General features: G+C 42.0%; 2 protein-coding genes across 7 annotated transcripts in view; one reads left to right on the forward strand and one right to left on the reverse strand.

Moving 5' to 3' along the window:
- samd11 (sterile alpha motif domain containing 11) overlaps window positions 1-3,006 on the forward strand; it is an 84,801-nt gene extending 81,795 nt beyond the window's left edge. For 5 of the 6 annotated variants that reach the window (XM_037104856.1, XM_037104855.1, XM_037104853.1 and 2 more), the window contains 2 exons: window positions 874-984; window positions 1,226-3,006. In XM_037104856.1, coding sequence (XP_036960751.1) covers window positions 874-984; window positions 1,226-1,498 — 384 coding nt within the window. In that variant the 3' untranslated portion in view covers window positions 1,499-3,006. The remainder of the gene's footprint in view (window positions 1-873; window positions 985-1,225) is intronic. The other variant, XM_037104854.1, reaches the window with a different exon arrangement.
- Window positions 3,007-4,024: 1,018 nt separating this feature from the next.
- On the reverse strand, window positions 4,025-26,457 carry noc2l (NOC2-like nucleolar associated transcriptional repressor). The gene is made up of 18 exons (XM_037104868.1): window positions 26,304-26,457; window positions 25,734-25,877; window positions 25,450-25,633; window positions 25,120-25,366; window positions 21,769-21,859; window positions 21,581-21,659; window positions 21,302-21,412; window positions 20,815-20,928; window positions 20,337-20,525; window positions 18,671-18,810; window positions 17,514-17,625; window positions 14,581-14,694; window positions 13,002-13,103; window positions 12,539-12,682; window positions 9,977-10,090; window positions 9,592-9,727; window positions 5,938-6,036; window positions 4,025-4,362 (listed from the first exon to the last, which is right to left on the reverse strand). Exons 1-18 carry the CDS (start codon window positions 26,321-26,323, stop codon window positions 4,226-4,228), a joined length of 2,277 nt encoding a protein of 758 aa, XP_036960763.1. The 5' UTR covers window positions 26,324-26,457; the 3' UTR covers window positions 4,025-4,225.
- Window positions 26,458-26,564: the final 107 nt, after the last annotated feature.

Raw genomic sequence — 26,564 nt, forward strand, 5'->3', positions numbered from 1 at the left:
CGTAATCTGTGTGATGTGTTTCCTGTGGCTCCACTGTAAAAGATGGGGTAAAAGATCCATAAATCTTGTTCCGTGCAAAAATGATTTGTAAAGTTCAGCTGAAGCTAATGAGAGGCGTCAACTGAATCAAGTGGGTGAGGCCGACTGTAGTCGAGAAAAGACATTTTCTCTCATTAGCTTCAGATGAACTTTCAAGATTGTTTTTGCACGAAGCAGGACTGTGAAATCTGTCTCTCTCGTCTCTCACACTGACGTCATCTGAGATATCCGAAGAATTATTTTCTTTTGACGGTAACACAGGCGCGAGATTCTAAGAGAACGGGATGATAAAAAGCTGATGTTTTTGGTTCTGCTGTATCATTTGTGTATCATTAGATTTTGAGCTGCCCATAGTGAGTCTAACAGTTTTATAGGAGTGCAATGCAGACCAGGGGACTTTGTTTCAAAACCTGCTGCCTACATTGCCCACAATGCATATTAGCCACTGAGGGACATCACTGGAGACAATTTATGAGATCACATGCAGCTTCTTCATATTTCTCTTTTCATGTATGAATCAGTGCTCCCCAAAACCGTACTTTAATGTGTGAAATTTGCAGAATCATCCTTTAATGCACATACAGGCATGTGGAAAGTTTGCTTAAAAATCTGATATGTTACTTGATAAAACCATATTAGACAACATTATCCACTTCTATTATAAAAGTGTTGGGTTATAATCTTTAGCTTTTCCTCTCAAACTGGCCACGTAACATTTGAGAACAGAGACACTATTTTGTAGGTTGTGTGAACGAACGTGTAGGTTTGTGTGTGTGAGTATGGGTGTGAGTGTGTGTGTATATGTCGGGGCTGAAGCGGCTGTGTCTCTGCCAGGTGTTTCGGGAGCAGGCCATCGATGGAGAGACATTACCGCTGCTCACTGAGGAGCACCTGCTCAACACCATGGGACTAAAGCTGGGGCCCGCGCTCAAGATCCGCTCACAGGTACACACACCACAGACCTGCGTGTTTGTGTGTGAGTGAGTGGACTCGTCGTGTGTGTGAATGTTTCTGTCCATAGGCCCGAGACGAACCGTTAGTGTAGCTTAGATTATTCCCTTGAAGTAGCAAGCCCCACAGACTGCAGCCTCCATTCTCTCTCTCTGTTTAAAATACAGCATTAGTCCCTTAGTCATTACTCGACAGGCTGAGCTGACACTCGTACGGTTTCCTCTCGCCTCCTCAGGTGGCGCGCCGGGTTGGCAGGTTTTTCTACATGACTGGATTCCCGCTGGCGTTCCCCTTTCCGCCTTCTGCCGCGCTGCGCCCCCCAGAACGGGATCGGGACCTCCTCACCACGCCGTCTGACACGCCCCTGTCCCTGCCCCACAGACCCACCTCCACCAGCAGCAGCTCTTCACCGTACAGCGGCCCCAACCCAGGGTGCTCCTCTCCCAAGCAGGAAAACGGTAACGGCTCTGCGGTGGGGGGAAGATACGAAGCCAAAACTCCTTCGTAGGAGAGGAACGGATAGGGGGTGAAGAGGGCAGACCTGCCTCGAACTAACCGAAGAGGGTGTGAAGGGGGAGAATATGAACCAGAGAGACTGACTCCCAGATCCCCCTCACCTCTGGAAGGTTTCGCTGAAATTTATGGGAAAATATTGAACTGGAATAAAAGACAGCTGGACCGTATCCGACAAACCAATCAGCCTCTGAGTTCCTCTGCAGTGGCTGTAGCCGAGCAGAATCCAAACAAAGTGGGTTGGGGAAGGGAGACACGTGAAGCGACAGAGAAAGAGGAAAAAGGAGACAGCTGGTCACAGACAGCCTGCCAAAAAAAAAAGGAGCGAAGCCCTGCCACAAATGCGACATTCTTGCAAGTCAGACAGTCAGACGCTAGCGGAAACTCTTCCTTCCTTCCTGGGCTGGAGGAAGCTCCGCTCACTCACCCACACTCCCTTTTCTCTTGTCTCTCTCTTACTCACACCACAAGCCCTGCAGAACCCAGGAATTAAAAAGAGACGCCTCTACTCTCTCTCTCTTTTTTTTAATCTCCCTCCCTTCCTTCCGTCTCTCCCTTTGCCGGTTTTTCCCCGAGGCCAAAAAGCAGCGTGGAGCTGTCTTTTGTAGAGTTGAAGCATATGCTGAGCAGCACCAGATCTGACCAGCTCCCTCTTATCACTGCAACTATGCATTCCACTGTCCCGATACCAAAGATGACCGGACGCGTGGAATTGGAACCGTGTTTCACAATGTGTCTGCCTCTTGTTTTTTTTGTTTTTTTTCTTTTTTGCATTAATGGTCTGAGAGAAAGACTGCTCCAACAGGGAAATGCTAGGCTAGTGCCTCATGCGATGGACTGTATTTGAGGGTGACATACAAACGCTTACAAACGTTAACGAAAAAAGGCTGAAGCCTCACTGAGAAAAGGCTCGTGTCATTGTACGCTTGTGTTGACTACTGTGGGAGGTAGGGAAAACATGCAAAATTGTACAGAATCATGCTTAAGATGAAAATATCCTGAAGGTTACATACGTGGTACTTTTACTTTTTTGTTAAATGTAGTTGCACGAATAAGGTTTTCTTTACTGAAAAATGTGACTTGCTGAACTTTGGTGGTACTTTTGTTAATACTTCTTTTTGTTCTGCCATTTAAAAAAAAACAAAAAAACCTGTAATATTAAAGATGCTCCAATCTTGATGAATGCTACTTCAGCATATAAATATGAGGAAAAAAATATTTATAGGACTTTTGATGTAGTAGAAAAAGCAGATTATGATATGTATTATAATTAGCCCTTATGATGGATTCCAAAGATACTCTTACTTTGTTTTCTCTTGGTTGCAGGGAAAAGAAAGGCACAAAGCTCTTAATGCAAATGTTTTGAATTTGTTATGGATTTTTTTTTTTAAAACTACGCAAGCAATGAATTAAAAAATGGTCTCTAGATTTCCCTTCAAAAGTTTTGTCTTCATCCTATTTTTCTATTCACCACACAGGTGAAATAAATCCTAAAGAAATGTCTCTGCTTTCTCTTTTCTCTCTCGTGTCTGCGTCAAACGTATACTCGCCTTTTCCTCCTCAGGTGTTTGTGGTTCTTGTGTAAAAACGTGCAGGAGGGAGTGTGCAGTCTCCTGGTGTGTGTGTGTGTGTGTGTGTGAAGGGGAGGTGACCCACAGGGGGCACAGTTCAGGTCAACACCAGCTGTCAGAGTGTGAGGTTCAGCCGCAGGCCAAGGCCTCCCTTGCCTGTGGGGATAAACCTGACCCTCCTCATCCACCCACACACACACACACACACACACACACACAGAACGAGAACGAGGAACAGCCCCCACTCACTCGTACCTTCCTCCTTCAAAGAGTTCACACTGAAGCAGCGCGCTCTGCTCACTCCACTGGGACTTCCCCTCGCTTAAGGCTGGGCCTCTGCACCGCAAGATTCTGTATTCACTGAAACGACTACAGAGGAACTGCGACGCCACAAAAGATTCTCAAATCATACCTCCATTGTGGCGGTTAAATCCATGTCAAACACCTCACCTGCACTGCATTGTACACCAATGAATGCGTGCAACAAAAGGCCGGTATCACCTTTAGTTTAGTTTAGCTGGTGCAGCGAAGTCGGTGTAATTTGGAGTAAGAAAGCGGAGCCTGAGCATGTATGAATACACAGACAGAAAAGACAGTGGTCTGGGCGGGGGGTGGGTGAGGAGTTGGCACAGAAACAGACCAGCCTGTGTTGCTGCTCTACCACCTGGGCAGAGAGTCTTGGCACGGCATCAGACGCCACCCTGCCAGCCTGGCACAGCACTGCCGCCTCAGGGCTAAACACCCGCCTCTCTGTAGCCCCCTCCTCCTCTTGGCCGGCCCAGCCTGGCTCGGCCCAGCTCAGCAAGGCTCATGAGCTCTCTCCAAAATAGCCCGTCCTCACAAAGCCCGAGGGTGTCTACAGGTGTGCACATGTATGGAGGACAAATGACTTGATTCAGGTGCATCAACACGTACATGCTTAATTAAAAAAAAAAAGACAAGGAAACCAGTCTGGATTCTTGAACTCCATCTTTTCTCTTACAGTTTCAATGCTTAATAAAATTATACCATTAACAAGTCTGCACTGTACAGGTCAAGTAATACCAAATACAAAAGGTGAGAAAATAGAAATAGAAAGTCCAACATTATTTGTCATATAGATGGTCGGTAAAGTTGAGAGCATCTTTCAGGTGAGCGCGAGTCCGCGATGCTCAGTCGTCGTCATCAGACAGCTCCAGGTCCTCCACCAGATCCTCGCCGCCCTCTGCCAGCTTTATCAGAGCAGAGGAGGACATTGGCTGAGGAGCCTTGGAGGGCTTTTCATCATCTCCCTCGTCGTCCTCATCATCTAGAAAACAAACAGGAAGCACTTAAACTTCACATTCAGCCAAACAGGATTATTGAATCGTGGCAGAAATTAAGTATTAATAAAAAGTGTTTATCAACTTACCGTATTTAACATTTTATCTTATTAAAAGGTTTGATATTATTACAGTAACAGTTGTTGATCAATACATTAATAAAAACTAAGCTGTTTACAACTATGTTATATTGTTATACAATTTATAAAATGCTTATTAATGAGAAATGGGGGGGAGTATCTACGTAAAATGATATAATGAATATAATGTCATCACATTTTTTCTCCTAGACTTTTTCATTAGGTTTTGATGCTATAAATGATGCTGTTCAGCTTTCATACACCATTATTTATACTTCTGGCCCAACCTATGTGGACACGTTTTCTGTTTTGGTCAAAGAATTGCGACAATAAGTGTTGTTAACCACTAAATTAATTTGATAAGTGATTAATTGGTTTGAGTAATTCTTTAAGGAAAGTCCAAATTATCTATTTGCAACTTCTTAAGCGTCATTATTTTTCTAGATTCTTCAGTCCTCTGATGTTAAACTAACCATCTTGGGCTCGTGGACAAAACAAAACATTTGTTATTAATAATGGGAAAACAACCCTGATCATTATTTTTCCACAGTTTTCTGACATTTTATAAACCAACCAACCAACCAATCAGCTGAGAAAATGATCAACAAATTGATCAACAACTGTTCATAACAGCCCTATAACCCTTACATCACTAAGAGTAATAGTTATTCTTATACTATTTTATTTTGAATTGCTTTACTTGGCAACAGTCACATTGTTATATCTTATACAGTTAGAATACATCAGTCTGAATACTCTGGACCGTTCCGGTGGCTGGACTACTTCATTGCCATTTTGATCCTTGTATTCTTGTATTTACTCTTCATCCATCTAATCCTGTAAAATTAATTAAAAGCGTAACACAATGTCAGCTTGTACATAAAACATGTATTTCTTGGAACTCATTTAAGAAATTAGAAAGTAGGAATTTCAGTGCAAAGGTTTCAATCATTTGATGTATGATCTTCTAATTTGATATACAAATGCAGCGCTGCAATTAATGATTGAATCTTCTTGTAATTTCTAAGAAAAGTTGATTCGAGTCTCATTCTAAACTGATCAAATAAAAAAAAAACAGACCTTCACGTTGGGAATGCAACCAAGAAAAATAAACTTTCCTCACAAATTAGCACCTTTAATGTGTAAATTTAAGTTTTTACATTCACGATCAGTCTATAAAATATCAGAAAACAGTGAAAAATGTCCCATACAGTTCCCCAGAGTAAAGTGATCCATCCATTATTAATATCACTGGGAATTAATCATTTATCGACTAACTGATTAATTATCTATCTCAGCAACAAAAATGATCTACAGTTTTAGCCTCTTATACCCGTCAGCCTCTATACTAATGAGTGTGTGTATACATGCACTGATGATGATAGTACAGCTTCTTCTCAGATTACTCAGTGATACAGTTAACTTTAGAATGTGATTATGTCCCCCTGTATGCTTCTCTTTGGACACGGATGTTGCACCAACCTGAGTCTCTGCCATCCATCCCCTCGTCGTCACTCATGTCAGACAGAAGTTCATCATCATCATCATCATCATCATCAGAGCCACGTCTGCCTCTTTCACCTGAGGGGAAGGAAGTTAAAATCATTACACAATGCACTGCATTTTGTCTAGTGTTACTTTCTTCATTCCTGAGTTTGCGTTGGTGCGTCGCTGACGTCTGAGGACTGTGGAGACACCTATATGTGGGCCAGGCATCAGAGGCGGTCTATTTCCTCCTGAGATGGAACTGAGTGTCGATTACAGACGCCGCCGCCGCTGCTGCTGCACAAACACCCATGACAGTTTACTACCGGCAATTTCAGACATCTTATGCTCACGGCCTAAATATAGCACAAATGGAGATAGCAGGCAGGTTCCACAGCTACGATGATGATGGCAGAGTCGGCGTGTGTGCGCCGGAGAGAAGTTTTTCTGACTTTATGTTGTACTATACTGTGCGTGTGTGTGTGTTGTTTAGCCAAAGGGACAACTAGGGTCTACAGGCTTTGAAGTTGAGGTGTGATGAGAGGCTGGGGGCGTCGAGGAGAGAGAAGCAAAACAGAGCTACTTCCTGCAAGCAAACACACACAACATGAGCACACACACACATAAACAATGTCTTTTAAAAAAAAATCAGGTACCACCCTTCCTATCTATATTTAAGATGCAGACCCTCTCACACAGTGCTAGCAGAGGTGATAACTACCTTAGAGGTTGCCCCCAAATGACCTGGAAGTGTTATCACCACACCCGCACGCGCGCACACACACACACACACACACACACACACACACACACACACACACACACACACACACACACACACACACACACACACCTAAATCTAAATCATCAGTCCCCCTCCACTCACACTCCCCCTCTTTCCGGGAGTGTGTGAGACCACAAAGAGCTTTGGTGAGCTGCCCGAAAGCTTTTGGCTCTTCAAGACTCGACGAGAAGGTGGTGGGTGTGCGCTTGTGCTTCCATCGAGATGTGTGTGTCTTTGTGTGTGCACGTGTTGGGAGGACATGCGGGGGCAGCTGGTTGAAGCCCACGGAGCCAGAAAGAGAGAGCGAGAGAGCTAGAATGAAAGAGAGCGAAGAGGGAGAGAGAGAAAGAGAGAAGTGGGAGCGGCCACCTCTGGCTGTTCCACTGGACTGGTTTGAATTAGGATCCCCCGCTGGGATCCAAGCCTGTACTTCCTGTCGGGGGGTTTCAGTTTGTGTGTGTGCGCATGAGAGGAAGGGGGGGCAGACAGCGAGTGAGAGGCGGAGGCCCGACGCTTGCCGGCAGCTGCCCATCCGTTTGTGGGGACTCTCCCTACAATGAAGTCCAGATGCATTTTTAAAAAAAAAATCCCCCAGCCTGCCGCCTACTCCTCTCCTCTGTGACCTTGTGGAAGGTTTTTTTCAGCTTGGAGCGTGTCCGAGTGTGAAGTTGTAACGGCGAGGTTGCAGCTGGCTGTGACCTGTGGATGACCCCACCAGGACAAGACACACTCGGGTTAAATGAAGAACTGGCCAACACTTCCTCTCTGTGGTCAGAGAACCAGACTATCTGACGAGAGGGGATTTTCTCTGGAGTTTAAGAGCGCTCTCTTGCGGGTACACAGACCAGCGGCTCTCAGTCATGAAGGACAGCCATTTAAAGAAGACCTCTTCTCCTGATTAACATGTTTTTCCTTCATATAGACTATATGTAGCAACGCCATCATGCAGAAACTTACATCATATTGTGCGGGGAAAAAGTTTTCAGAAGGGCTACAGGAAATAGCATTTTGACCCAGAAACAAAATTCGGATCAAGCGATGTCAACTTCGGTTAATTTTGCTTTCAGAAAAGCAGACACCCATTAACCAGTAAGTAACCTGTTAATTATTTAGAGAAAAAAAGCAAAATGACGTGAAACACAAGAGGCGTTTTCTCCATCTGGCCCATGTCAGACACTGTGCCAGATGGAAAAGAGAGAGCACACTGGTCTCGCAAAACTAGACTTATTTTGAAAGAAGCACACTGGACTTTATCTCCTAGTCAGCAGTGATGAAGTTACACATAGACGTGAAGTTAACTTTTATTTGTCAGAGGTAACATTAGCCTGTTTGCCCCCGGCTAGCATCACTTTTAGCTCATCTACTTCTTCTCACAGTGCTTTTCCATGTGTTTAGTCACAGTAGCTCTCGATGTCATAATGCACTTGTGCTCTTGTTAACATTACCAAAAATCTTTGAATCCTTTGCCCTCGACCAAACTGATTGGCAGCATGTATCTCTGGCTGTGAGTCATCCTCAGACATGGCAGCAGAGTAAGTTGTTCTTAATGTGGTACCGCATAGTGCTGAAGTATAACTAAACTAAAGAGAAGTATTGCATATTTTAACTTAAACCTGATTTTGTTGCTTTTCTGAAGGAATTGTTCCCACTGAGTTATATCTAACATGCTACATTTTTACCTCTGACTGCTCTCGTGTTAGCGTACTGTGTTTGTATATGCAAATGAACCTATATACAGACCTGTCAAAAATATTCTTAGCGCTGACGTCCCTAATTTTAATACACAATGATATAAAAACCTCAAAAACAAAAAATAATGGACATGCCCTTTAATTTTCTGTAAATCAGAGCCTGGCGGTTACTGCTACAGTGGCTGAATGTAACTACAGGTTTCCAACAGCTTTTTAAAGAGGAAAACTCAAAACATTTTCATGGTAGCTAAACCAAAATGTTTCATCACCACTACATTCTAAATTGATATTATCAATAAATTTATGAAAAATGTATATAATTCCTTTATACCCAGGGCAATCAGTATATTGTCACTTTGTTTTTTGGGTTGTTTCTTTTTTTAAAAACCAGCTAGACATGATGACAGGTTGCTTCATTCATCAATTAAAAGACTCTATGGTTTGTGTCACTAGACATTGTTTAAAATTAATCACTTCTTATGGACTCCACTACAGTTGTCTGACAGCTCTACTTACTAGATACTCATCTAATTATAATTTTTCATAACTTTCCTGTCCAGTGAAAACCATCCATCGCTACATTTTGGTGGTTCTGAATTGACATTTTCCTGATTATCCTTTAGATTAAGTGTTTCGTTATGGATTGGGAAAATTCTCCTCTCTCTTTAGGTGAATGAATTGAATTGAAGCTGTTTGTTTGAGCTCATGAAAAGTTTCTTTTTTTAGAGATGCAGTTTCTTAGAGGACAGCGGTGCTACACACATTGGATGATCTTATAATATATGATGTTTCGCTGCATATCAAAATATCCAACGGTATATAAAATAGTCCAAATTAACACAATTAGCAGCAAAAGTCATTAGATACAATAATGCAGCAGCAATATTAATCCAAAAAAGTAAAAGGGATTTCGGCATAACTATTTACAATTTATTTACAACATTTACATTTATTACATAAAATAAATGTTATATAATAATAATAATAATAATAATAATAATAATAATAATAGGTGGTTTGAATGCCAGGCTATTACTTATAATGGAGTATTTTCACAGTATGGTATCAGACCAGGCTGCAACCAAACACAGCCCCCTAGAGGCCAAGACATGATAGCCTGTTCCACAGGTAAAATTCCAACATATAAGTGAGGAGAGCATGTGTGAGTCAGCTTGCCTTTGACTTTGAGTGTGTCATCATCGTCGTCTGAATTGCTGTCGGACTGGAACAGATCCTTGAACTCCTTCTTGTCCTCCACCTTCTTGTCCTGAATCTTCCTGCGTTTGATCTCAGGGAGGTCCAGATCCTCCATCTTTACAAGCACACAAAAAACAGCAGCAGGGTGAATAAACACAAAACTGCTTTCATTGTTCATGAAAATGATCGTACATTTATTGCCTTGCCAGTAAAAGTTAACTCTGTACCATGACTGTTTCATGATTTATGTAAGAGAATTTCTTGTGGGTAATGGTGACGCTCATGAAAGAAAAAGCAAGAAGTGATTCATGATGACTGAGTGGGATGAGGCGAATGTTGGTGGGTTTTTTGGTGGGATAGTTACCCTTTCTTTGCCAGAGATCTCCAGCTGGATCTCCTTCTCCCTCAGCTTCTTCCACTGGCTGTAGTACCTGCTGAGGGGTGTCCCCTCCTGCTGGATCTGCTTCTCCCACGCTGCCTGATGGAGGACATGGATATTAAAGTTTGTTGATACAGGTGTGTGTGTGGGTATAGTGTGTTAAATAACAAGCAGATCTCTCCCGGAGTGTTTTGATAAACATGAAAATCCAGACTGGTGGAGATTTTTCAGGTTGTAAAATGATCTGGCTTTCCACCACAAATTCACATAGAGACAGAGCTGGACAGACAAGACAGTGATCTGTATCAGAAGATGCAGAAAACAGATTGAAGATGCCTGAAAGGGGAGACCAGCGGATCTTCTCCAGCCCCTAAAGGTCTTTGTGGATGATATTGATTAGGTGAAATCACATTATCTGACCGACAAATCCAATAGAGCGAACAGACCGCGACCTCCTGCGCCCGTTAGCTTAACACATTTACCACAATTTGCTGTGTGGCTATTAAGATGGGTGACATGTGCGCGCGTAGACACACACAAAGAAAGAGAAATGAAACTGGAAAAGCAACGAAAACAAAACATTTTCTCACACAGGCAGCAGAGAAAGACAGGAGACATGAGAGTGACCTGGATTGAGGCAGGGCATCGTTAATTAGGCTAGCTCTCAGTTTGGGTGACATGTCAGCGGGGGGCTGGTGGCCGGAGGGGGGCCATGGCCTTTTCCACAGCAGCAGCGGCAGCAGCAGGGCTGCCCGCTCTCCTCCGCCTGCGGTGACACCACCTCCACCGCTGCCACGATGCCAGGGAGTGGATGCCATGGTGACAGCCTCCGCTGAGCAGAGAGCCGTGGCGACAGGAGCTGGCGCTGCTGCGGTGCCACGCTGTCTGTCTGTTCATGTGTGTTTGCGCACACACATTTTCTCATCAGCTAAATTACACAGAGGCCGTCCTCTTTAATTTCATCCTTAAACACTCTTTAATATTAATCAGCACTACACGTCAGGACTCTTAGCAGCAAAGCCACATAAAAGCCTGTGTGTGGACAGGTAGCACACACACAGACAACAAGTCAACAGAGAAAACACACTAATGGCTGCTCATTAAGGCCGAGGCGCCTCTGGTTCAAAGGCCCACAAGAGCTTCCAATAACCACAGGTCATTTTAACCAGACTTGGAGTTTATGCAGGGAAGTGTCGTCCATTATCGCTGACAGCAGGGTTCGACGGTCAGGACTGTCAGGCGGTATGAAGCCTCCGGTTCAACTGGACAAGAGCCCAGAAGACAAGTTCATACTTTGTCATGTAGTCAGAGTTCTGTTTGAAACACACTGCTCTGTTTCTGGTGCTTCTTTAGGACAATCAGATAAGACACCACCTACAAGTTAGCGTTGAGTCAAGCAGACGTGACTCATCTAAATAATAAAAACATTAACATCACGCTGTATTGTTGTGGAAACTGTTATATTTAGCAGAGAACACTGAGTCAAACAGAGACTGACTAATAGAGAATTCCAAGTCGAGCGGATTTGAGCTTGATGTCGTCAATTATCGTGAACACCAATCACACCCACAGCAGCTGACACCATCAAGTCAAAAACTGACGACTCCTCATTAAGTCCGATTTATGTGTTACAAAGTGGAGTAAATGGACAAACCTCAGCCTAATTTCCAATCTGAATTTTGCTGATTGTTTTATTCTTCCATTAGCTCAGCTTTAGATCTCATGTATGCACAAAATAAGTGAATCAATACTTTTTAGAATAAATCTTGAGACTTGATTTACTTAAAGACTTAAATTCAAACTTCAATGATTCAAAGCTGAACATTAAAAGGAGCTCTGTGGGAAGTCTTTGCTGTTTATATTGCCTCCATGTATGACTTCATACACGTTGGCCACTGTGGCACAGCAATACTGTGAGAGGTTATGAGGGCTGATGAGGTGAACTCATAAAAAAAGTTTGTATCAGGTATTAATGAAATTTGCTGCAGTGTAATGAAACTTGCTATCAATGAGTAAATATATACATATATGACAACAGATAAAATCATAAAACATATCGTTACATGACACAGTAATTGCTACAGGATGGTAATATATTTTTTACTGATGTAATATTTAAACTACATAATAAAAATTGAATTATTAAATCTTGAACTAATAATGCAGAAATAGCTGTGATGGTCACAGGACAGATGAGTCCATGCAGGTTTTATGAGTCAGTTAAAAACATTTGACTCTGCAGCCTTTCATAAGTATTCCTGATGTCTAGATTTTATTACATTTTGATGTGTTTACGTCATCTTAAGCTCACAGATATAATTGTGTCTGGATGGAAGAGCACCTGCCTGCATTTATAAGATCATTTCCACAAAAAAAAACAACGTAATATTAGAAAACAGAAGAGAGGGCACGAAATACTAATATAGAAGAGGTAAAATGAGGACTCGGGAATGCCAGCCTGTAAAATCAGGACAAGACCGTCTTCTCCGGGCCCCCCTCCCTCCGTCTTCCTCCCTCTCTCTCTCCCTCTCACACACGCTCACTCACCACAGCGGTGGCATCGGCCACTCCGAAGGCGGCCTTCTGTCTCCGTCCTGTGATGTGGCTGCTGTTCTCCTGTACCTTCTCCAGCAGCTGGCGCACCGGCTTGCAGTAATTGGCCACTTTGCATTCCTTCAGGAATGCTTTCAGCTGCAGGGACATGGAGGGAGGGGGAGTATGAGAAAGAAGGAACTGGTGTAAAGGATCATCCCATCTGCACATGCGGTGCATTGAGGCAGAGCAGAGGAGGGTTTGTGGTTGTATACCCAGAAGAAAACAGATTTAGTCTGGCAGGATCCTGGTCCAGATCCTGGATCATCTTTTTAAACAGGTTCTAAACTATAGAAGAATTTTCAGAGCCATCGCTTCCTCATCAGTTAGACTGAAAATGTTTTAAGTTCTGTAAATGTAGTGCGATAAAGTAATTTCATCTCCCAGACCTCAATCACTCTGGGATCAGCTGTATTACCTGAATGATGGTGGGCAGGGCGAGCTCCGGGAAGCCGATGGAGCTGGCCTGAGTGTGGAAGTATTCCAGTATCAAGTCATAAAGCTGGTCGATCAAACCGTCCTGAAATACAGCAGAAGAGCAGATGTGTTAAACTTCAGTTTGTCATTTGCCTCTTTACAGATAAGGTTCGTACCAGTGGGAGCAATGCTTGGCGGGAACTGGAGGTGAGATTAGAAGTTTCCAGTAGCATTAGCAGTATGCTAGCTAATGTTAGCCTCAATGGCTAGAATGGTTACGGTTGCTTGGCAGCACCATCAGATGCGCTGAGATGCCTCATCAAGAAATAAAATCCAAACTATCAAGTATGTTTGATATTATCAGGGTTGCCGTGATGATTCATTATAATTATTCATTATTATTATCATTGACCCACTTTTTCTGAATTTTGTTTTGTGAACAGAGCTCAGTGGCTGGCTACCTGGCTACATTCATTAAAAAATGTAAAAGAAACAATCGTCGTTAGTTGTTGTTGAAATTACTTCAACAAATATTTCTGTTATTGATGGAAAAAAGTAAAGCGGTCCATCCTCAAGTGCAAATCAAAATCACTCTCCTTCCCAAACAGATATGAACTAAAAGGATCTCAGACTGAAAGAGTGAATAAAGTTCAAGGAAATGGTGATCTGATTACCAGGTTAAGCTTAGCTGTCATGCAAACCATCACCTGACCTCTGTGACCTCTGGCATATAAACAGAAGGGATTCACAGGTTACACTGCAGATCATGCACTTGAGGAAAAAAAGCCCCGTCGAAATGCTAGACCAAGAAAATCCAACACTGTTTTTACAGTGTAGCATCAACAGATTATAGCAGCCTATGAAATATTGCTAAGCAGCTGGCAAAAGTGGCACAAACGCTGGAACATTTAAATAAGAGAACCTAGAAATCTTCATACATCCTCTGCAGGAATGACTTTTAAGTATGTCTCTCAACTGTATGATGGTACCTATATGTATTTATTGGAGCTCTGTGACATCCTGTACTTAACTGATTCATGTGCAATTGAAAAAAAAAACCAGCCATAAAAAAAACCAAAAAAAAAAAAAAAAACACACACACTTCTAGAGTAAACCCTACAGAACCAGCTGCTCCCTCCCCTCTTTTTGGGAATATAAATACAAACTTTTCTTATATTAAGGGGTTAAACAGATCAGTGCTTGTTTAGTCAGGTCTGGTTTGAGTGCTTCGCGGCAGGGGTTCGTGGCAGCTGCCCAGGTGACAGCAGTGAAAACAGCCCTAGTGAGCGGAGTGTGGAGGATAATCCCAGAGGGCCGTGCTACAATCCTCTTGGCTGCAGCGTTGAGCGCGGTGACCGAAGGCCACTTTTAGAGCCCTGACAAGGGGCTTTCAGCGCTGCCCTCAATCCCCTTATGTACACACGCAGGCTAACACATAGTCAGGGAGCGACATGAGAATAACATTCGCTGAAACCTGAACTGCTCATCTGATCAGCTGCTGCTCCTTCACAGTGCGAGAAACATCGGTAGCACACACACCAAGACAATCGTCATGGTGGTGGAACACAGTCATCACTCACCTTGTAGGCTTTCTCCAGTAGGTTGACCTTGCTGAGCTTCAGGATGACTGCAAAGTTGATGGGTTTCTTGCTCATTCGCCCTGGTTTCTTGTTGAATTCCACCTGCTGGAAGATCTATGAAGGAAAAACAAAATCCCAGCAATGTTGAACCCAGAAAAAACTGCTGAACACCTAATAGATTAATCTTATAGGTGAAATAGTGCAATTGGCAACAATAAAGCTGCAACCAACAACTATTTTCACTACTGATAAATCTGTCGGTCATTTCCTTGTCTATAAAATAGTGAAAAGTATTGATCAGTGTTTCCCAAAGTCTACAATGACGTCTTCAAATGTCTTGTTTTGTCCACAACTCAAAGGACATTCAGTTTACAGTTTACGGTCACAGGAGAAAAGAAACCAGAAAATATTCACATTTAAGATGCTGGAATTAGAACATTGAAGAAGAAACTCTCAATTCTAATTTCAAACATCACTCAAACAGATTAATCAAATAAAAAGTAATTGGATGACTCATTTTTTAGTTGACAACTACAGACAAATTTTTCGGTAATCACCAGTATTGGCAGATACCAGGTTGGCAGACCGACCGACACCAGCTAATCGGCAGAAAAGGTGGCATTCACTGATGTCCTTAGCCTAAATTAACCTGTTGCATCTGATTCATTTTGCACTCAGAAAATGTCTCATCTCCCCATGGACCCCCATCCATAAACTTGCATTACTTTTCCACAACTCTGGAGAGGTTATATCAAATTGTGTTTGATACATTTGAATGGTTGACACTCATTGGCTGCTAATTCACAGATAATGTAATGAAGGGCTGAATGGCTTTAAAATAGCCTCTAGAAAGATTATTTCTTTGTTCCCTGAAACAAAAAAGGGAGAATAAATAACAACCAAGAAAAGTAAAAATATTGGTATCAGTCATTTTAAACATTGGCGTCCAGAATTTCCATACTGGTTCATACCAATTGTCAATTAATTGATGAATCACTGCAGCTGTACTACAGTGCCTCAACTGTGACTTCAAAACTATGGCAGTAAGGAGAGAAATGTGTGTAACCTTTTCATGACTAAAGCGCTGAAAATGGACTTTAATACTATGTTTCAACAAGTAAGCTTAATCAATAATTTAATTTAGTACTAAGCCGATAATTTCCAGCATCAGTTGTTTGAAGGTGAGGAAACCTTTTCAGGGAAACTTGCTGCTTTTTCTAGCCTCACCACACACACAGACAGACACACACAAATAAATATATCCAAATAGCTGGTGATTAATTTAGTCGTTGTCGACGCTTATCATTGCAGCTCTTCACAAAACAGTACTAAACAACAGGGCACTATGTGTCCCCAGATCACTGATCTGTTGTCATAATTATCATCTAATCAGGACACATCCCATACTGAAGGAATCTAACAAAAAGGTAAAGTTGGTGGTCAACAAAAGGTCAAACGCAGTCTGTTTTTCCTTCTTCTTACCCGAAAAAAGAAATCAAGATAAGGGACCCAAGAAACAACCACAGTTACAGTATACAGTAATATTTCATCAGATACGATGATAGTGTCCTTCAATTATCATCGTTACAGTTCATCTTACATACTGCAGTGTTACAGAGATGACACATTTCTATCTTTGTCTGTGAAAGTACATTATAGCCAGCGTGTGGGCTATTTGTCTACAAGCTTCAGCTTTCACATCTGCCCACAGTGCGCAAGTGAATTTCTGCCTTGTATTTGTGTATCAAGCTATTTCTGACTCCCTGTATCTCTGTGTATTTCTGCGCGTTTTGTGTGTGTGTGTGTGGTCGTTAATGTGCTCAGTGTGCGAAGCAGAGCAACGTTCCTGGCCGGTGCTGTCTGTACAAACATAGGATGTGGTGGCGGTCTGCGGGGGAGCCAGGGGAAGTGGGAAGGCATGGGCCAACCCTGGTACGTGCATGCACACGCGCACACGCATGGACAGACACACACACACGCGCGCGCGCGCACACACACAGCTACTGAAGCAGGAAGCTCCAAATCATACACCTCCCTCAGAGATGCGAGAACACACACAGACACAGACACACAGGAGGAAGGGGCTGCTTCTGCTGCTCTAATTAAAACAGTAGCAGCGTACCTCAGCCTGCCTTTAACAAGGGGAACAGTAAAGGAGAAAAAAAAACAGGAAATATCGTGCGTCACAAATAAACACGCTTTGCTGTTGGGGGTTAGGGGAGGGGGCTCTACGTGTGTGTGGGGAGTGGGCCATAGGCAGAGAGGATGTGGTCTGCACAGCGTGTTAGGACCAGAGTGTAAACCACAACCGAGCTTTTATCACTTCGGTCAAACTGCTGCACGAACACACACTTTCAAACACAGACACACGCACACATACACACTGACCACTCCCAGCGGGCCGAGCTAGTCGCTGTCGCCAGCACACTATTCTCCTCCGACGTACCAGATCACCGCCCCCACGCCCGCCATGCATAAACACATTCACTCACACATACACGACGCATACCGCACAATCACGTGCTGACCCAGAGACAATGTTGTCAGTTGGTGACCTGTGATTGGTCTGATAACAAAAGGTGTCTCTCGCACACATACACAGAGGCCTACACTTTCGATGTGTTTCCTCCTGAGCTTATTCAGTTGTGGCCGTTGAGACCAAAATGCATCTCACACGCCACTGATGTTTTTCCGCAGCAAACCACCGACGGAACATTTCATCACATCTACCTTTTCATTGTTTCCACTTGTGACAAGGAGGACCAACTGACTGTTGTTTAAACTGCACTGTTTCTAACTATTTGAGCTCTTTCACTTTAGTGTAACGATGTGGGGAAACACTGCAGGCTGCTGGAAACTCTGCACAATGATCCTGTCAGATAAAGGTTCATCCACTGTGACTGGTGGTTACCGGGGTTCACGGGAAGTCTTACCTCCAACAGGAAAGGCAGAACAGGTACAAATGTGTTGGTGCTGCTCGACAGCAGCGTGAGGGCTCTGCAACAGTGCATCCTCAGAGGGTAATATCTTGATGTGGGCACCAGTCTGAGGAGAAAACAGTGGTCAATGTCTCCACCTGCTGTTGGCAAAATGTACAGTAACAAGGAGGCTTCACAAATAACAGATTTTACACTGGTGACAGTGGTGTCACACAGGTCGTTATTACTGAAGTTTACTTGAGTTGACAGTAATAATATTTGTTATTGTGCAACAGAACCTTGCCAGTACTTAATCAATATACCTGTTCAAGCATAAACATGTTAAAAAATGCTTTTAACTCTTGGTAACTTTGCTACTGGCCAAGAAAAACCAGCCCGTCCTCCATCTATCAGCGTTCTGTGTTCTTCATTCTTTCTACACTGTTTTGACCTCAAGAGTATTATCTTATGAACATTTTAGATTTGTTTCCACTGAGGTATTATTGAGTTTATGGTGATTTTTCTGTTGTAAACTTTACTGCTCTAAAAACTATATAGTTATAACTAAACCAGATACTCTAGTGCCAGATTTTGCAATTTAAGCAAGAGAAATGTTTGATTTATCAAAAGGGGCAACCAGGAACTTGCTCATTTAAGAAACTAAAAGTCCCACTTACTCTTTTGTATACAATGGAACTTACTTTAAATAAAGCAAAAATAATTTAATGAAACATTTTTTTCTATAGCACATGTAATATATCATTATATCACTAGAATAATTGCTATGATACCCCATTATATTTTTGCCATCTCACTGACAGTTACATTGATACAATATACAAACAATCATTCAATCAATGATGAAAATTATTTTTAGTTACAGCATTACATTTGTTTTTGTTTTTTTCAAACATCAAACTCATCAATGAAAAAAACAAATGCGATGCCTTCTAAACCAAGTAGCATCTATATACAACAGCTCGGAAATTTCTTGCATTCATTTCATAACAGACCACCAGTAATGCTTCAACAATCTCTGTGACGGATTATTCACTCAATGATGTAACAGAATTACCTCTGAGAGGCTTGACTTTATGAACATAATACCTGTTGGATAAAATGCAGTTAAGTCGAAAACAACTTTCAGAAATGCTACATGTGCATATACTCACTTGATGGTGCCAAGTATGACCTGACAGAGTGGATAGATTAGAGGCTGGAGGACATCACTGGGGTGCAGGGTGCTGAGGACCCGACACCAGAGGTACAGACAGTGGATATATTGCCAGTTATACACCGACTGGTACGTCTCCTACAGATCAAAACACAGTCAGCACAGTCAATGTCTTAATATAAGTGTTAATATAGGTGCTTATAAAGGCTCCATAAGAACTGAACTCTGAGTGTTCATTTAGTTACGTGCTGTGATGTGTTGAAAATGAACTTCTCAGAAAGCAGATTTCTGCTCTTTTTAATTAGAGTGGCAGAATCAAAACATTTATATATCTTTGTGTTTCTATGGGTGTCTCTTAAAAAGCACCAAAGCAAACCATCTGCCCGAGGACATACACTATATTACCAAAAGTATTCGCTCACCCATTCAAATGATCAGAATCAGGTGTTCTAATCACTTGGCCTGGCCCCAGGTGTATAAATTCAAGCACTCAGGCATGCAGACTGTGAAACAAGACATTTGTGAAAGAATGGGCCGCTCTCAGGAGCTCAGTGAATTCCAGCGTGGAACTGTCATAGGATGCCACTTGTGCAACAAATCCAGTCGTGAAATTTCCTCGCTCCTAAATATTCCACAGTCAACTGTCAGCTCTATTATAACAAAATGGAAGCGTTTGGGAACAACAGCAACTCAGCCACGAAGTGGTAGGCCACGTAAAGTGACGGAGAGGGGTCAGCGGATGCTGAAGCGCATAGTGCAAAGAGGTCGCCGACTTTCTGCACAGTCAATTGCTAGAGAGCTACAAACTTCATGTGACCTTCAGATTAGCCCAAGTACAGTACGCAGAGAGCTTCATGGAATGGGTTTCCATGGCCGAGCAGCTGCAGCCAAGCCACACATCACCAAGTGCAATGCAAGGCGTCGGATGCAATGGTGTAAAGCACGCCGTCACTGGCCTCTAGAGCAGTGGAGACGCGTTCTCTGGAGTGATGAATCACGCTTTTCCATCTGGTAATCTGATGGACGAGTCTGGGTTTGGAGGTTGCCAGGAGAACGGTACATTTCAGATTGCATTGTGCCAACTGTGAAATTTGGTGGAGGAGGAATTATGGTATGGGGTTGTTTTTCAGGAGCTGGGCTTGGCCCCTTAGTTCCAGTGAAAGGAACATTGAATGCTTCAGGATACCAAAACATTTTGGACAATTCCATGCTCCCAACCTTGTGGGAACAGTTTGGAGCGGGCCCCTTCCTCTTCCAACATGACTGTGCACCAGTGCACAAAGCAAGGTCCATAAAGACGTGGATGACAGAGTCTGGTGTGGATGAACTTAACTGGCCTGCACAGAGTCCTGACCTGAACCCGATAGAACACCTTTGGGATGAATTAGAGCGGAGACTGAGAGCCAGGCCTTCTCGACCAACATCAGTGTGTGACCTCACCAATGCGCTTTTGGAAGAATGGTCAAAAATTCCTATAAACACTCTCCTCAACCTTGTGGACAGTCTTCCCAGAAGAGTTGAAGCTGTAATAGCTGCAAAAGGTGGACCGACATCATATTGAATTCTATGAGTTAGGAATGGGATGGCACTTCAGTTCATAGAATGAGTAAAGGCAGGTGAGCGAATACTTTTGGTAATATAGTGTACATGTAGTCAAAACCAACCTTTTTCTTCATTGTCATGGCGTTTCTAAGGTGGATGGCCATCTGTCGGATGTAGATGAAGGCGTGCTGGTAAGTGGCTTGTGTGTCCAGCGAGTACATCTCTGTTAGAGTTCGCTGCATGAAGTTGATCATGGGCAGCGCGTTGGGAGACGTGAACTTACAGTTTTGTACGTAGGAAATGTACATTTGCTGAAACGAGGTAGAGAAACACCGTAAGGACAGGATAAATGAAATGTGGCTAGGTGTGGTTTTCAGCATCAGGAAAGACAAAAAAAGAATGCTTAATCATTTTTATCTCACACCAGGGAAATTCCCTTTTTACAGCAGCTCAAGATTAAAAAATAAAGGAACACTGTTTTCCCTCTGCTTTTGATTTGATTGAGTAAAACTACAAACAAAAATACAATAAAACAAAAATAAATACTATGGTCTGCTGTTGACCCTTATATGTCTGTATTACTCTGCAATTAGCTCTTACCTTGACAACAGGGTTAAGATACGTTTCCTGCTTGTGTCTGCAGATTTTGTTGAGGGCCAGGAAGGCAAGAACCCGACTCGTCTCCTCCCCTGTGCTCCACTGCTTCAACAGTTGCTACAAGCAAAGACATAAGATGACTTTAAAATTTGCACGACATGTATTGGGCACAATAACAAGATATGAATGTTATCAATTAGTAATTATTACTTTATAGCCAATGAACAGAGCTGCTAATCCATAAGAGGTCAAAGAGGAGGGGAAAAGCTCAGTTTTAACACAACAAAACTTTGTGCTGTGATATCAAATCATCCATCTTTGCTCAGGTGTTCATAAAGAACAGGTATTTTTCAAAATACAAAATTATCAGTCAACTTATTCGTAACAGCAAATAGAGTAATGATTAGTTAAATTTATCAACTGAAACATATCCATATCATAATGAGGTTAAAAACTATTTTGCAGAGATGGTCAAAACATTCCAGCCTACCTTAATCAGGTGACGACACTGTTTGGGCAGACAGAGGTAATATGGTACAAGCTGGTTGGCATGCCGCAAGACGGCACTGATGACTGTAGACTCCGTCAAACAGGATAAAAGCTGCAAGTGGGGAGTGAGAATCAATACAAGGATGCTTTCAAAATGCAAAGGAAAGAAGAAGAAAATATCATAGCATGTACATCGCTGCAGGTAATCTACTGCATGTCATTCTGCCTACCTTACAGGAAAACATGAAGCAGAGATCAAAGTGAGAAAACTGGAACAAACCTGAACTAGTCCACCAAGATACATCTTGATGTCGATCAGATTCTTCTGCCACTTCTGACTTGACGATGGGAGAACCAGCCTGACAAGAAAACACAAGACAAAGAGTGAGGGGCGAACCATGTTACTCCAGTTACATTAGGATTTATCAAAAGGATGTAATATCATCAGATGTGACATTCACTTCATACTTTTTCTGGTCTTTCTCTGGCTTCAGGTTGAGCATCCTCTGTAGGGCAACGTAGATATCTCTGATACAGAACAGGACCAATGCATTGAACACTGCAAGCAGAAAAGGGAATGAGATTATTGTAAATTCAAGAAGTCTTACATTTTCATCTTCTAATCTTTGAAGATCTTCATTGGCAGATCGCAAAAATACACTTCAAAAAGTGGCTTCAGGTTATGGGGTCTATTCAATTTCATTATCATCCCCTAACTAATAAAAAAAAAAAAATATCGTGAGATAAATGTTGTGCCTCCTTACTGAACCGTATAGTTTCACTGCACACAATTACAAAGTGAAATAGCTAAAGCAGGGATGGGGAACCTCCGGCCTCTGGCCAACTGTGAAGAAACAGAGGGGAATTGCTCTTGTTGCAAGCCATGCATGGGACCACTAGAGGTGAGGATCTGTTTGAGCAAGTGTCTTGACCATGAACGAATTTGACCTGCAGTTTCACAAGCTGAACGGCATGGCGACAGACGGAGCCCCAGCTATGGTTGGTGCCCAAAGAGGATTGACTGCATTGGTCAAAAAAGAAATGAGTCATCCAAGCCTGGATCCAAGTGAGTTGTTTGTTTGCCACTGTATCATACACCAAGAGAGCTTGTGTGCACAATCCTTGAAACTCAATACTGTGACGAAAGTTGTTGTTTCCACCATAAACTTCATCAAAAGCAAAAGACTTAAGAGTCGCCAGTTTAGGGAGCTACTGGGTGAGCTGGAGTCGTAGATCTATGTTGTAGTTGTAGATGTATGTAGATCTGGTTTACCATTGTGAGGTGTGGTGGCTAAGTCATGCAAATATGCTTGCACGGTTCTACAACTTGAAAGGAAGCGATAAAGCAGTTCATGGAGATGAAGGGGAAACCAGTCATAGAACTCAGTGACAGCAAGTGGCTCTGTGATTTGGCCTTCATGGTGGACATCGCCAAGTACCTCTCAGAGCTGAATGTCAAGCTCCAAGGTCCTAACCAGCTTCTCAGTTCTCTTTTTTCAAATGTGAAATCATTTGAAGCTAAGCTAAAACTGTGGCAAGTACAACTGGAAAAATGAATCACTGTGCACTTTCCCACTCTGCAAGAACAAAAGCCAGCTGTGACATCTGAATATGCTGATGAATGTGAAAAACTCCTTCAGGCCTTTGGAGAGAGGTTCCAGGACTTGAAAACCAAACAACAAGACCTGAACATGTTCCCAGCACCCTTCACTGTGGAACCAGCTGATGTGCCAGCCAACCTGCAGCTCAAAATGACTGAGCTGCAAAGCAATGATGAGCTCAAAGGCAGATACAACAATCTCTTTGCTTGAGTTCTACAAACTGCATCTGTGTGTGGAGGATTTTCCTGTTCTGAGGAGACGTGCTGAAGTTTACATCACTGTTTGGGACAACCGATCACTGTGAACTGTTCTTTTCAAAACTGACTCTCGCAAAGCCTCGGCTCCACTCAAGACTGACTGACCCAAACCTGGAAAACCAGCTGAGTGTGGCATTGTCATCACTGCCACCTGACATCTCGCACAGATATAATAATTATACTAACAAGAAGTTTCTTAGTTCAGCATGCTTTTAAAAGAAAACTACCTGTTTCCACTCCGCAATTTCACCTCAGACTGATAACACCTTATATTAGACAACTCAGATCTGTCATTTTCAAGTGATTTAAAGCTGATACGAGATTTTAGAGTCCTGATTTTTTTTTCATTTCACATCAGAATGCTCTGAAATGATTTGAGGTACATTATAAGGTTGTCTACTGTCAATCTGAAGTGAAATTGTTGAGGGGAAACAGTGCTCTGAATCTTGAGTGATGACCATACATGCAGGTGGAGATGTTCAGAGGGACATTAAAATGTCTCTTCTATGTTTATAGTTGTTTTTTCAGAAAAGTTGTTTCATATTTTTGGTTTAAGTTAAACGTGATTGGTTGCAACAAAGTACAAGACAGGTTTCTGAAACCAAAGAAGGAAAGCCATATATAAACACATGATTAGGGCACTGTTCTGTAAGCCCTGCTGTCAAGATAACACCATGGTTCTTCCTCATACACATAATTGGGAAATTATTTCAATGCTGTCTGTCTTAATATCTGCACTGTTCTTGCATGGTTTCTGTTTCAGCTATCGGCACCATTTTACAATGTTAATTTCACACAGTTGTAATTCCCTCTTGTCTTTATATATGGTTTATATATGGTGTATTAAGGTTCTGAACTTGTATTTACTTGCTGTGAACTACTTGCTGTAAATATGTTTAAAAGATGTACAATATTTAGATAAAGAATACAGTATTTATACTAAAGATGCTTGAATGTTGTCATGAGTTTTGTCTATCTTCAGAAAAACTGATGTACCATTCACAAATTAAAAGCTCTAATGAAGCAGATGATGTTGACGTCCTCCAGTGTCGTTGGGAAACTTTTTATCAGCTGCATCCTCAATATGCGATGCTGAAATTTTGGCATAGACTGTACACGTTGTTACGTTTTTTAAAAACATTTTTATGCCCCCTTTGTTTGCCATGATCCTGTGTGTGCGCAAACACTGAATCTGGTTTAATTAAATTCAGTCAATACAGCACTCTCTATTCGATTCAGATCACTTATTTGTCCCAGAGGGGCAATTGCAGACTCATTAAGAGTAGTACAATTAATGAGAAGTTAATGTTGGACTTTTAAAATGTCTGTATTTTATAATATCACATCAGAATGCTCTGAAGGTTGTTTACTATTAATCTGAGGTGAAATTGTTGAGTGGAAACAGCAAGTTTTCTTTCAATAGTAGACTGAATTCAGGGGGAATACTACTCAGAGCTGTCATTTGACTGATTTAAAGCTGATATGACATTTTAGAGGGCTGAATTTTGTTCATTTCATTTTTTTTATTTCATGATTTGAGGTACATTATAAGGTTATCTACTGCTTAATCTACTAAACATCAGTGAATATAAAATCAACAAGAACAGATTACTTAAAAATAATTGGATTTAAACAATAAGATACACTGAGATAGATAAAATTAAAACTGTCTGAAACATGTGTTAATGGTCATGATATTTATATTATTACAATTAAGTTAAAAAGGCCATAAAAATATGTTGTGAGCTGCTAACCTTAAAAAAAAAAATTCATGGCCCCTGAGGGATGGTATGAAAATTGAAATGGCTCTCAATAGGAAAAAGGTGAGCTAAAGTTACAGGATTGGAAGAAAGGATTCAATCCTACAGAGCCAAGACACACAAAGAAATACAAAATACTGACAAGTAACGTCATAGTTTGAATACACATATCAGCAGCTCAAATCAAACATGTGGTCTTACCTGAACTGTCGGCCACTTTGTACCGACACTGACCACCTCCTTCACCCTTGGTTGTAGCCACGGCAGCCTTAAAGGCCTGGGTGACTTCTCTGAAGAGACGAGCTGAGGGTTCCTTCTTCATGGCCGCCTTCCACTCCTTGATCATTTTATCTGTGACTTTGATAGTCTCCACTGCCTTCTTGGATTTCTTCGAAACCTTCTGGCCCTCCTCATCTTCATCTTCCTCTTCATCACCAGAGCTGGCTTCCTGCATGTCAAATACACCAGTATGAGCATCTCTGATTTCTCAAGAGAACTCATTGTCATTTCACACACAAGCAGCCAGCCTACCTCCAATGCAGATGGCAATCTGTGGTACTTTTTCTCATCTTCATCATCAGAGCTGTCTGTGTCATCAAAGTTCAGGAGTGTTTGGTCATTCTGTTGCAGAAATTTGAAGAACTCGGGATCTTTGTTCTGTAACCTGGACAGCTGCTCCTTGTGCTCGGAGGCCTTACCCATCTTCTTCAAAACACTGCGAGGAAGAACAACATAATGAGGTTCGTATATAAATACTGTCAATACAACAATGACACAGTGGGTTAAAGTAGATGATCCCATAACAAAACACTCACGGTTTAGAGTCTGCAGCTTTCAGATCTTTCTTCTTGTTCTTTTTATTGAGTCCATTCTTTTTGGGAATCTCTTCTTCAGATTCACCTGCAGAGTCAAACCCACCTGACAGCAGGAACTCGTCCACACTGAGGTCTTCTAATTTCCTAACAAAGAAAAAAATAACAATAAAAATGACAACGGTTCAACAGATTAAATAAATTGGCCAACTTGTGTGGCAAGACCTAACGTGGTCTACAGGTTTAACTTCAATACAACATTTGTTGTTTAGCAACTAGCAGTTAGCTAGTGAGCCGCACAAATTTATTTTACCATTTGTGAACATTACGTTTTTCTTTAGGAGAAAATACTAAACAAATAGCTGGTATTTCATTTAAGCTAACTGCTTCCGAGAGCCCCCCATACCATGCTAGCTGTTATAGCACACATGGCTATGTATGAGCTAAAACGAGTCGTACAAGTCCAACTAACTCACCGACTGGACTGACAACACTTTCACTTATACGACCAACGTATCTTTTTCTACTAAAACTCCAAATGTGCAGCGCATAGTCAAGAAAATTTCCACGCACCTTTTCTGCTTCGCTGCCATGCTGGATCCAAAGCGTGACAATCCAACCTCAATACCCACAATCCATCGGTGCAAGCTGGACGAGTTGGTTTTATGTTTCACGGGTGTTATTCTGTATTCGACTGATGGTTAAAGTGTAATAATTCAAGTATACCATTTTGAAACAGCCCTACGGGTATGTTTTGGGTAGTTTTTTCATAATGAATGTAAAAATCAAAATTAATCATTAATGCTAACAGGAAACCGAATTTAAAATAAAACT

The sequence above is a fragment of the Acanthopagrus latus genome, chromosome 7, assembly GCF_904848185.1.
Source record: "Acanthopagrus latus isolate v.2019 chromosome 7, fAcaLat1.1, whole genome shotgun sequence".
Classification (NCBI taxonomy): Eukaryota; Metazoa; Chordata; class Actinopteri; order Spariformes; family Sparidae; genus Acanthopagrus; species Acanthopagrus latus.

Excerpts from the sequence above, each read along its gene's own strand:
- noc2l (XM_037104868.1), bottom strand. The coding sequence starts at position 26,323 with ATGGCAGCGAAGCAGAAAAG. Across the intron at positions 20,526-20,814 it reads ATCTTAACCCTGTTGTCAAG|CAAATGTACATTTCCTACGT; the intron begins GTAAGAGCTAAT and ends ACCTCGTTTCAG. Across the intron at positions 17,626-18,670 it reads GTCATACTTGGCACCATCAA|ACTGGTGCCCACATCAAGAT; the intron begins GTGAGTATATGC and ends TTTTCTCCTCAG.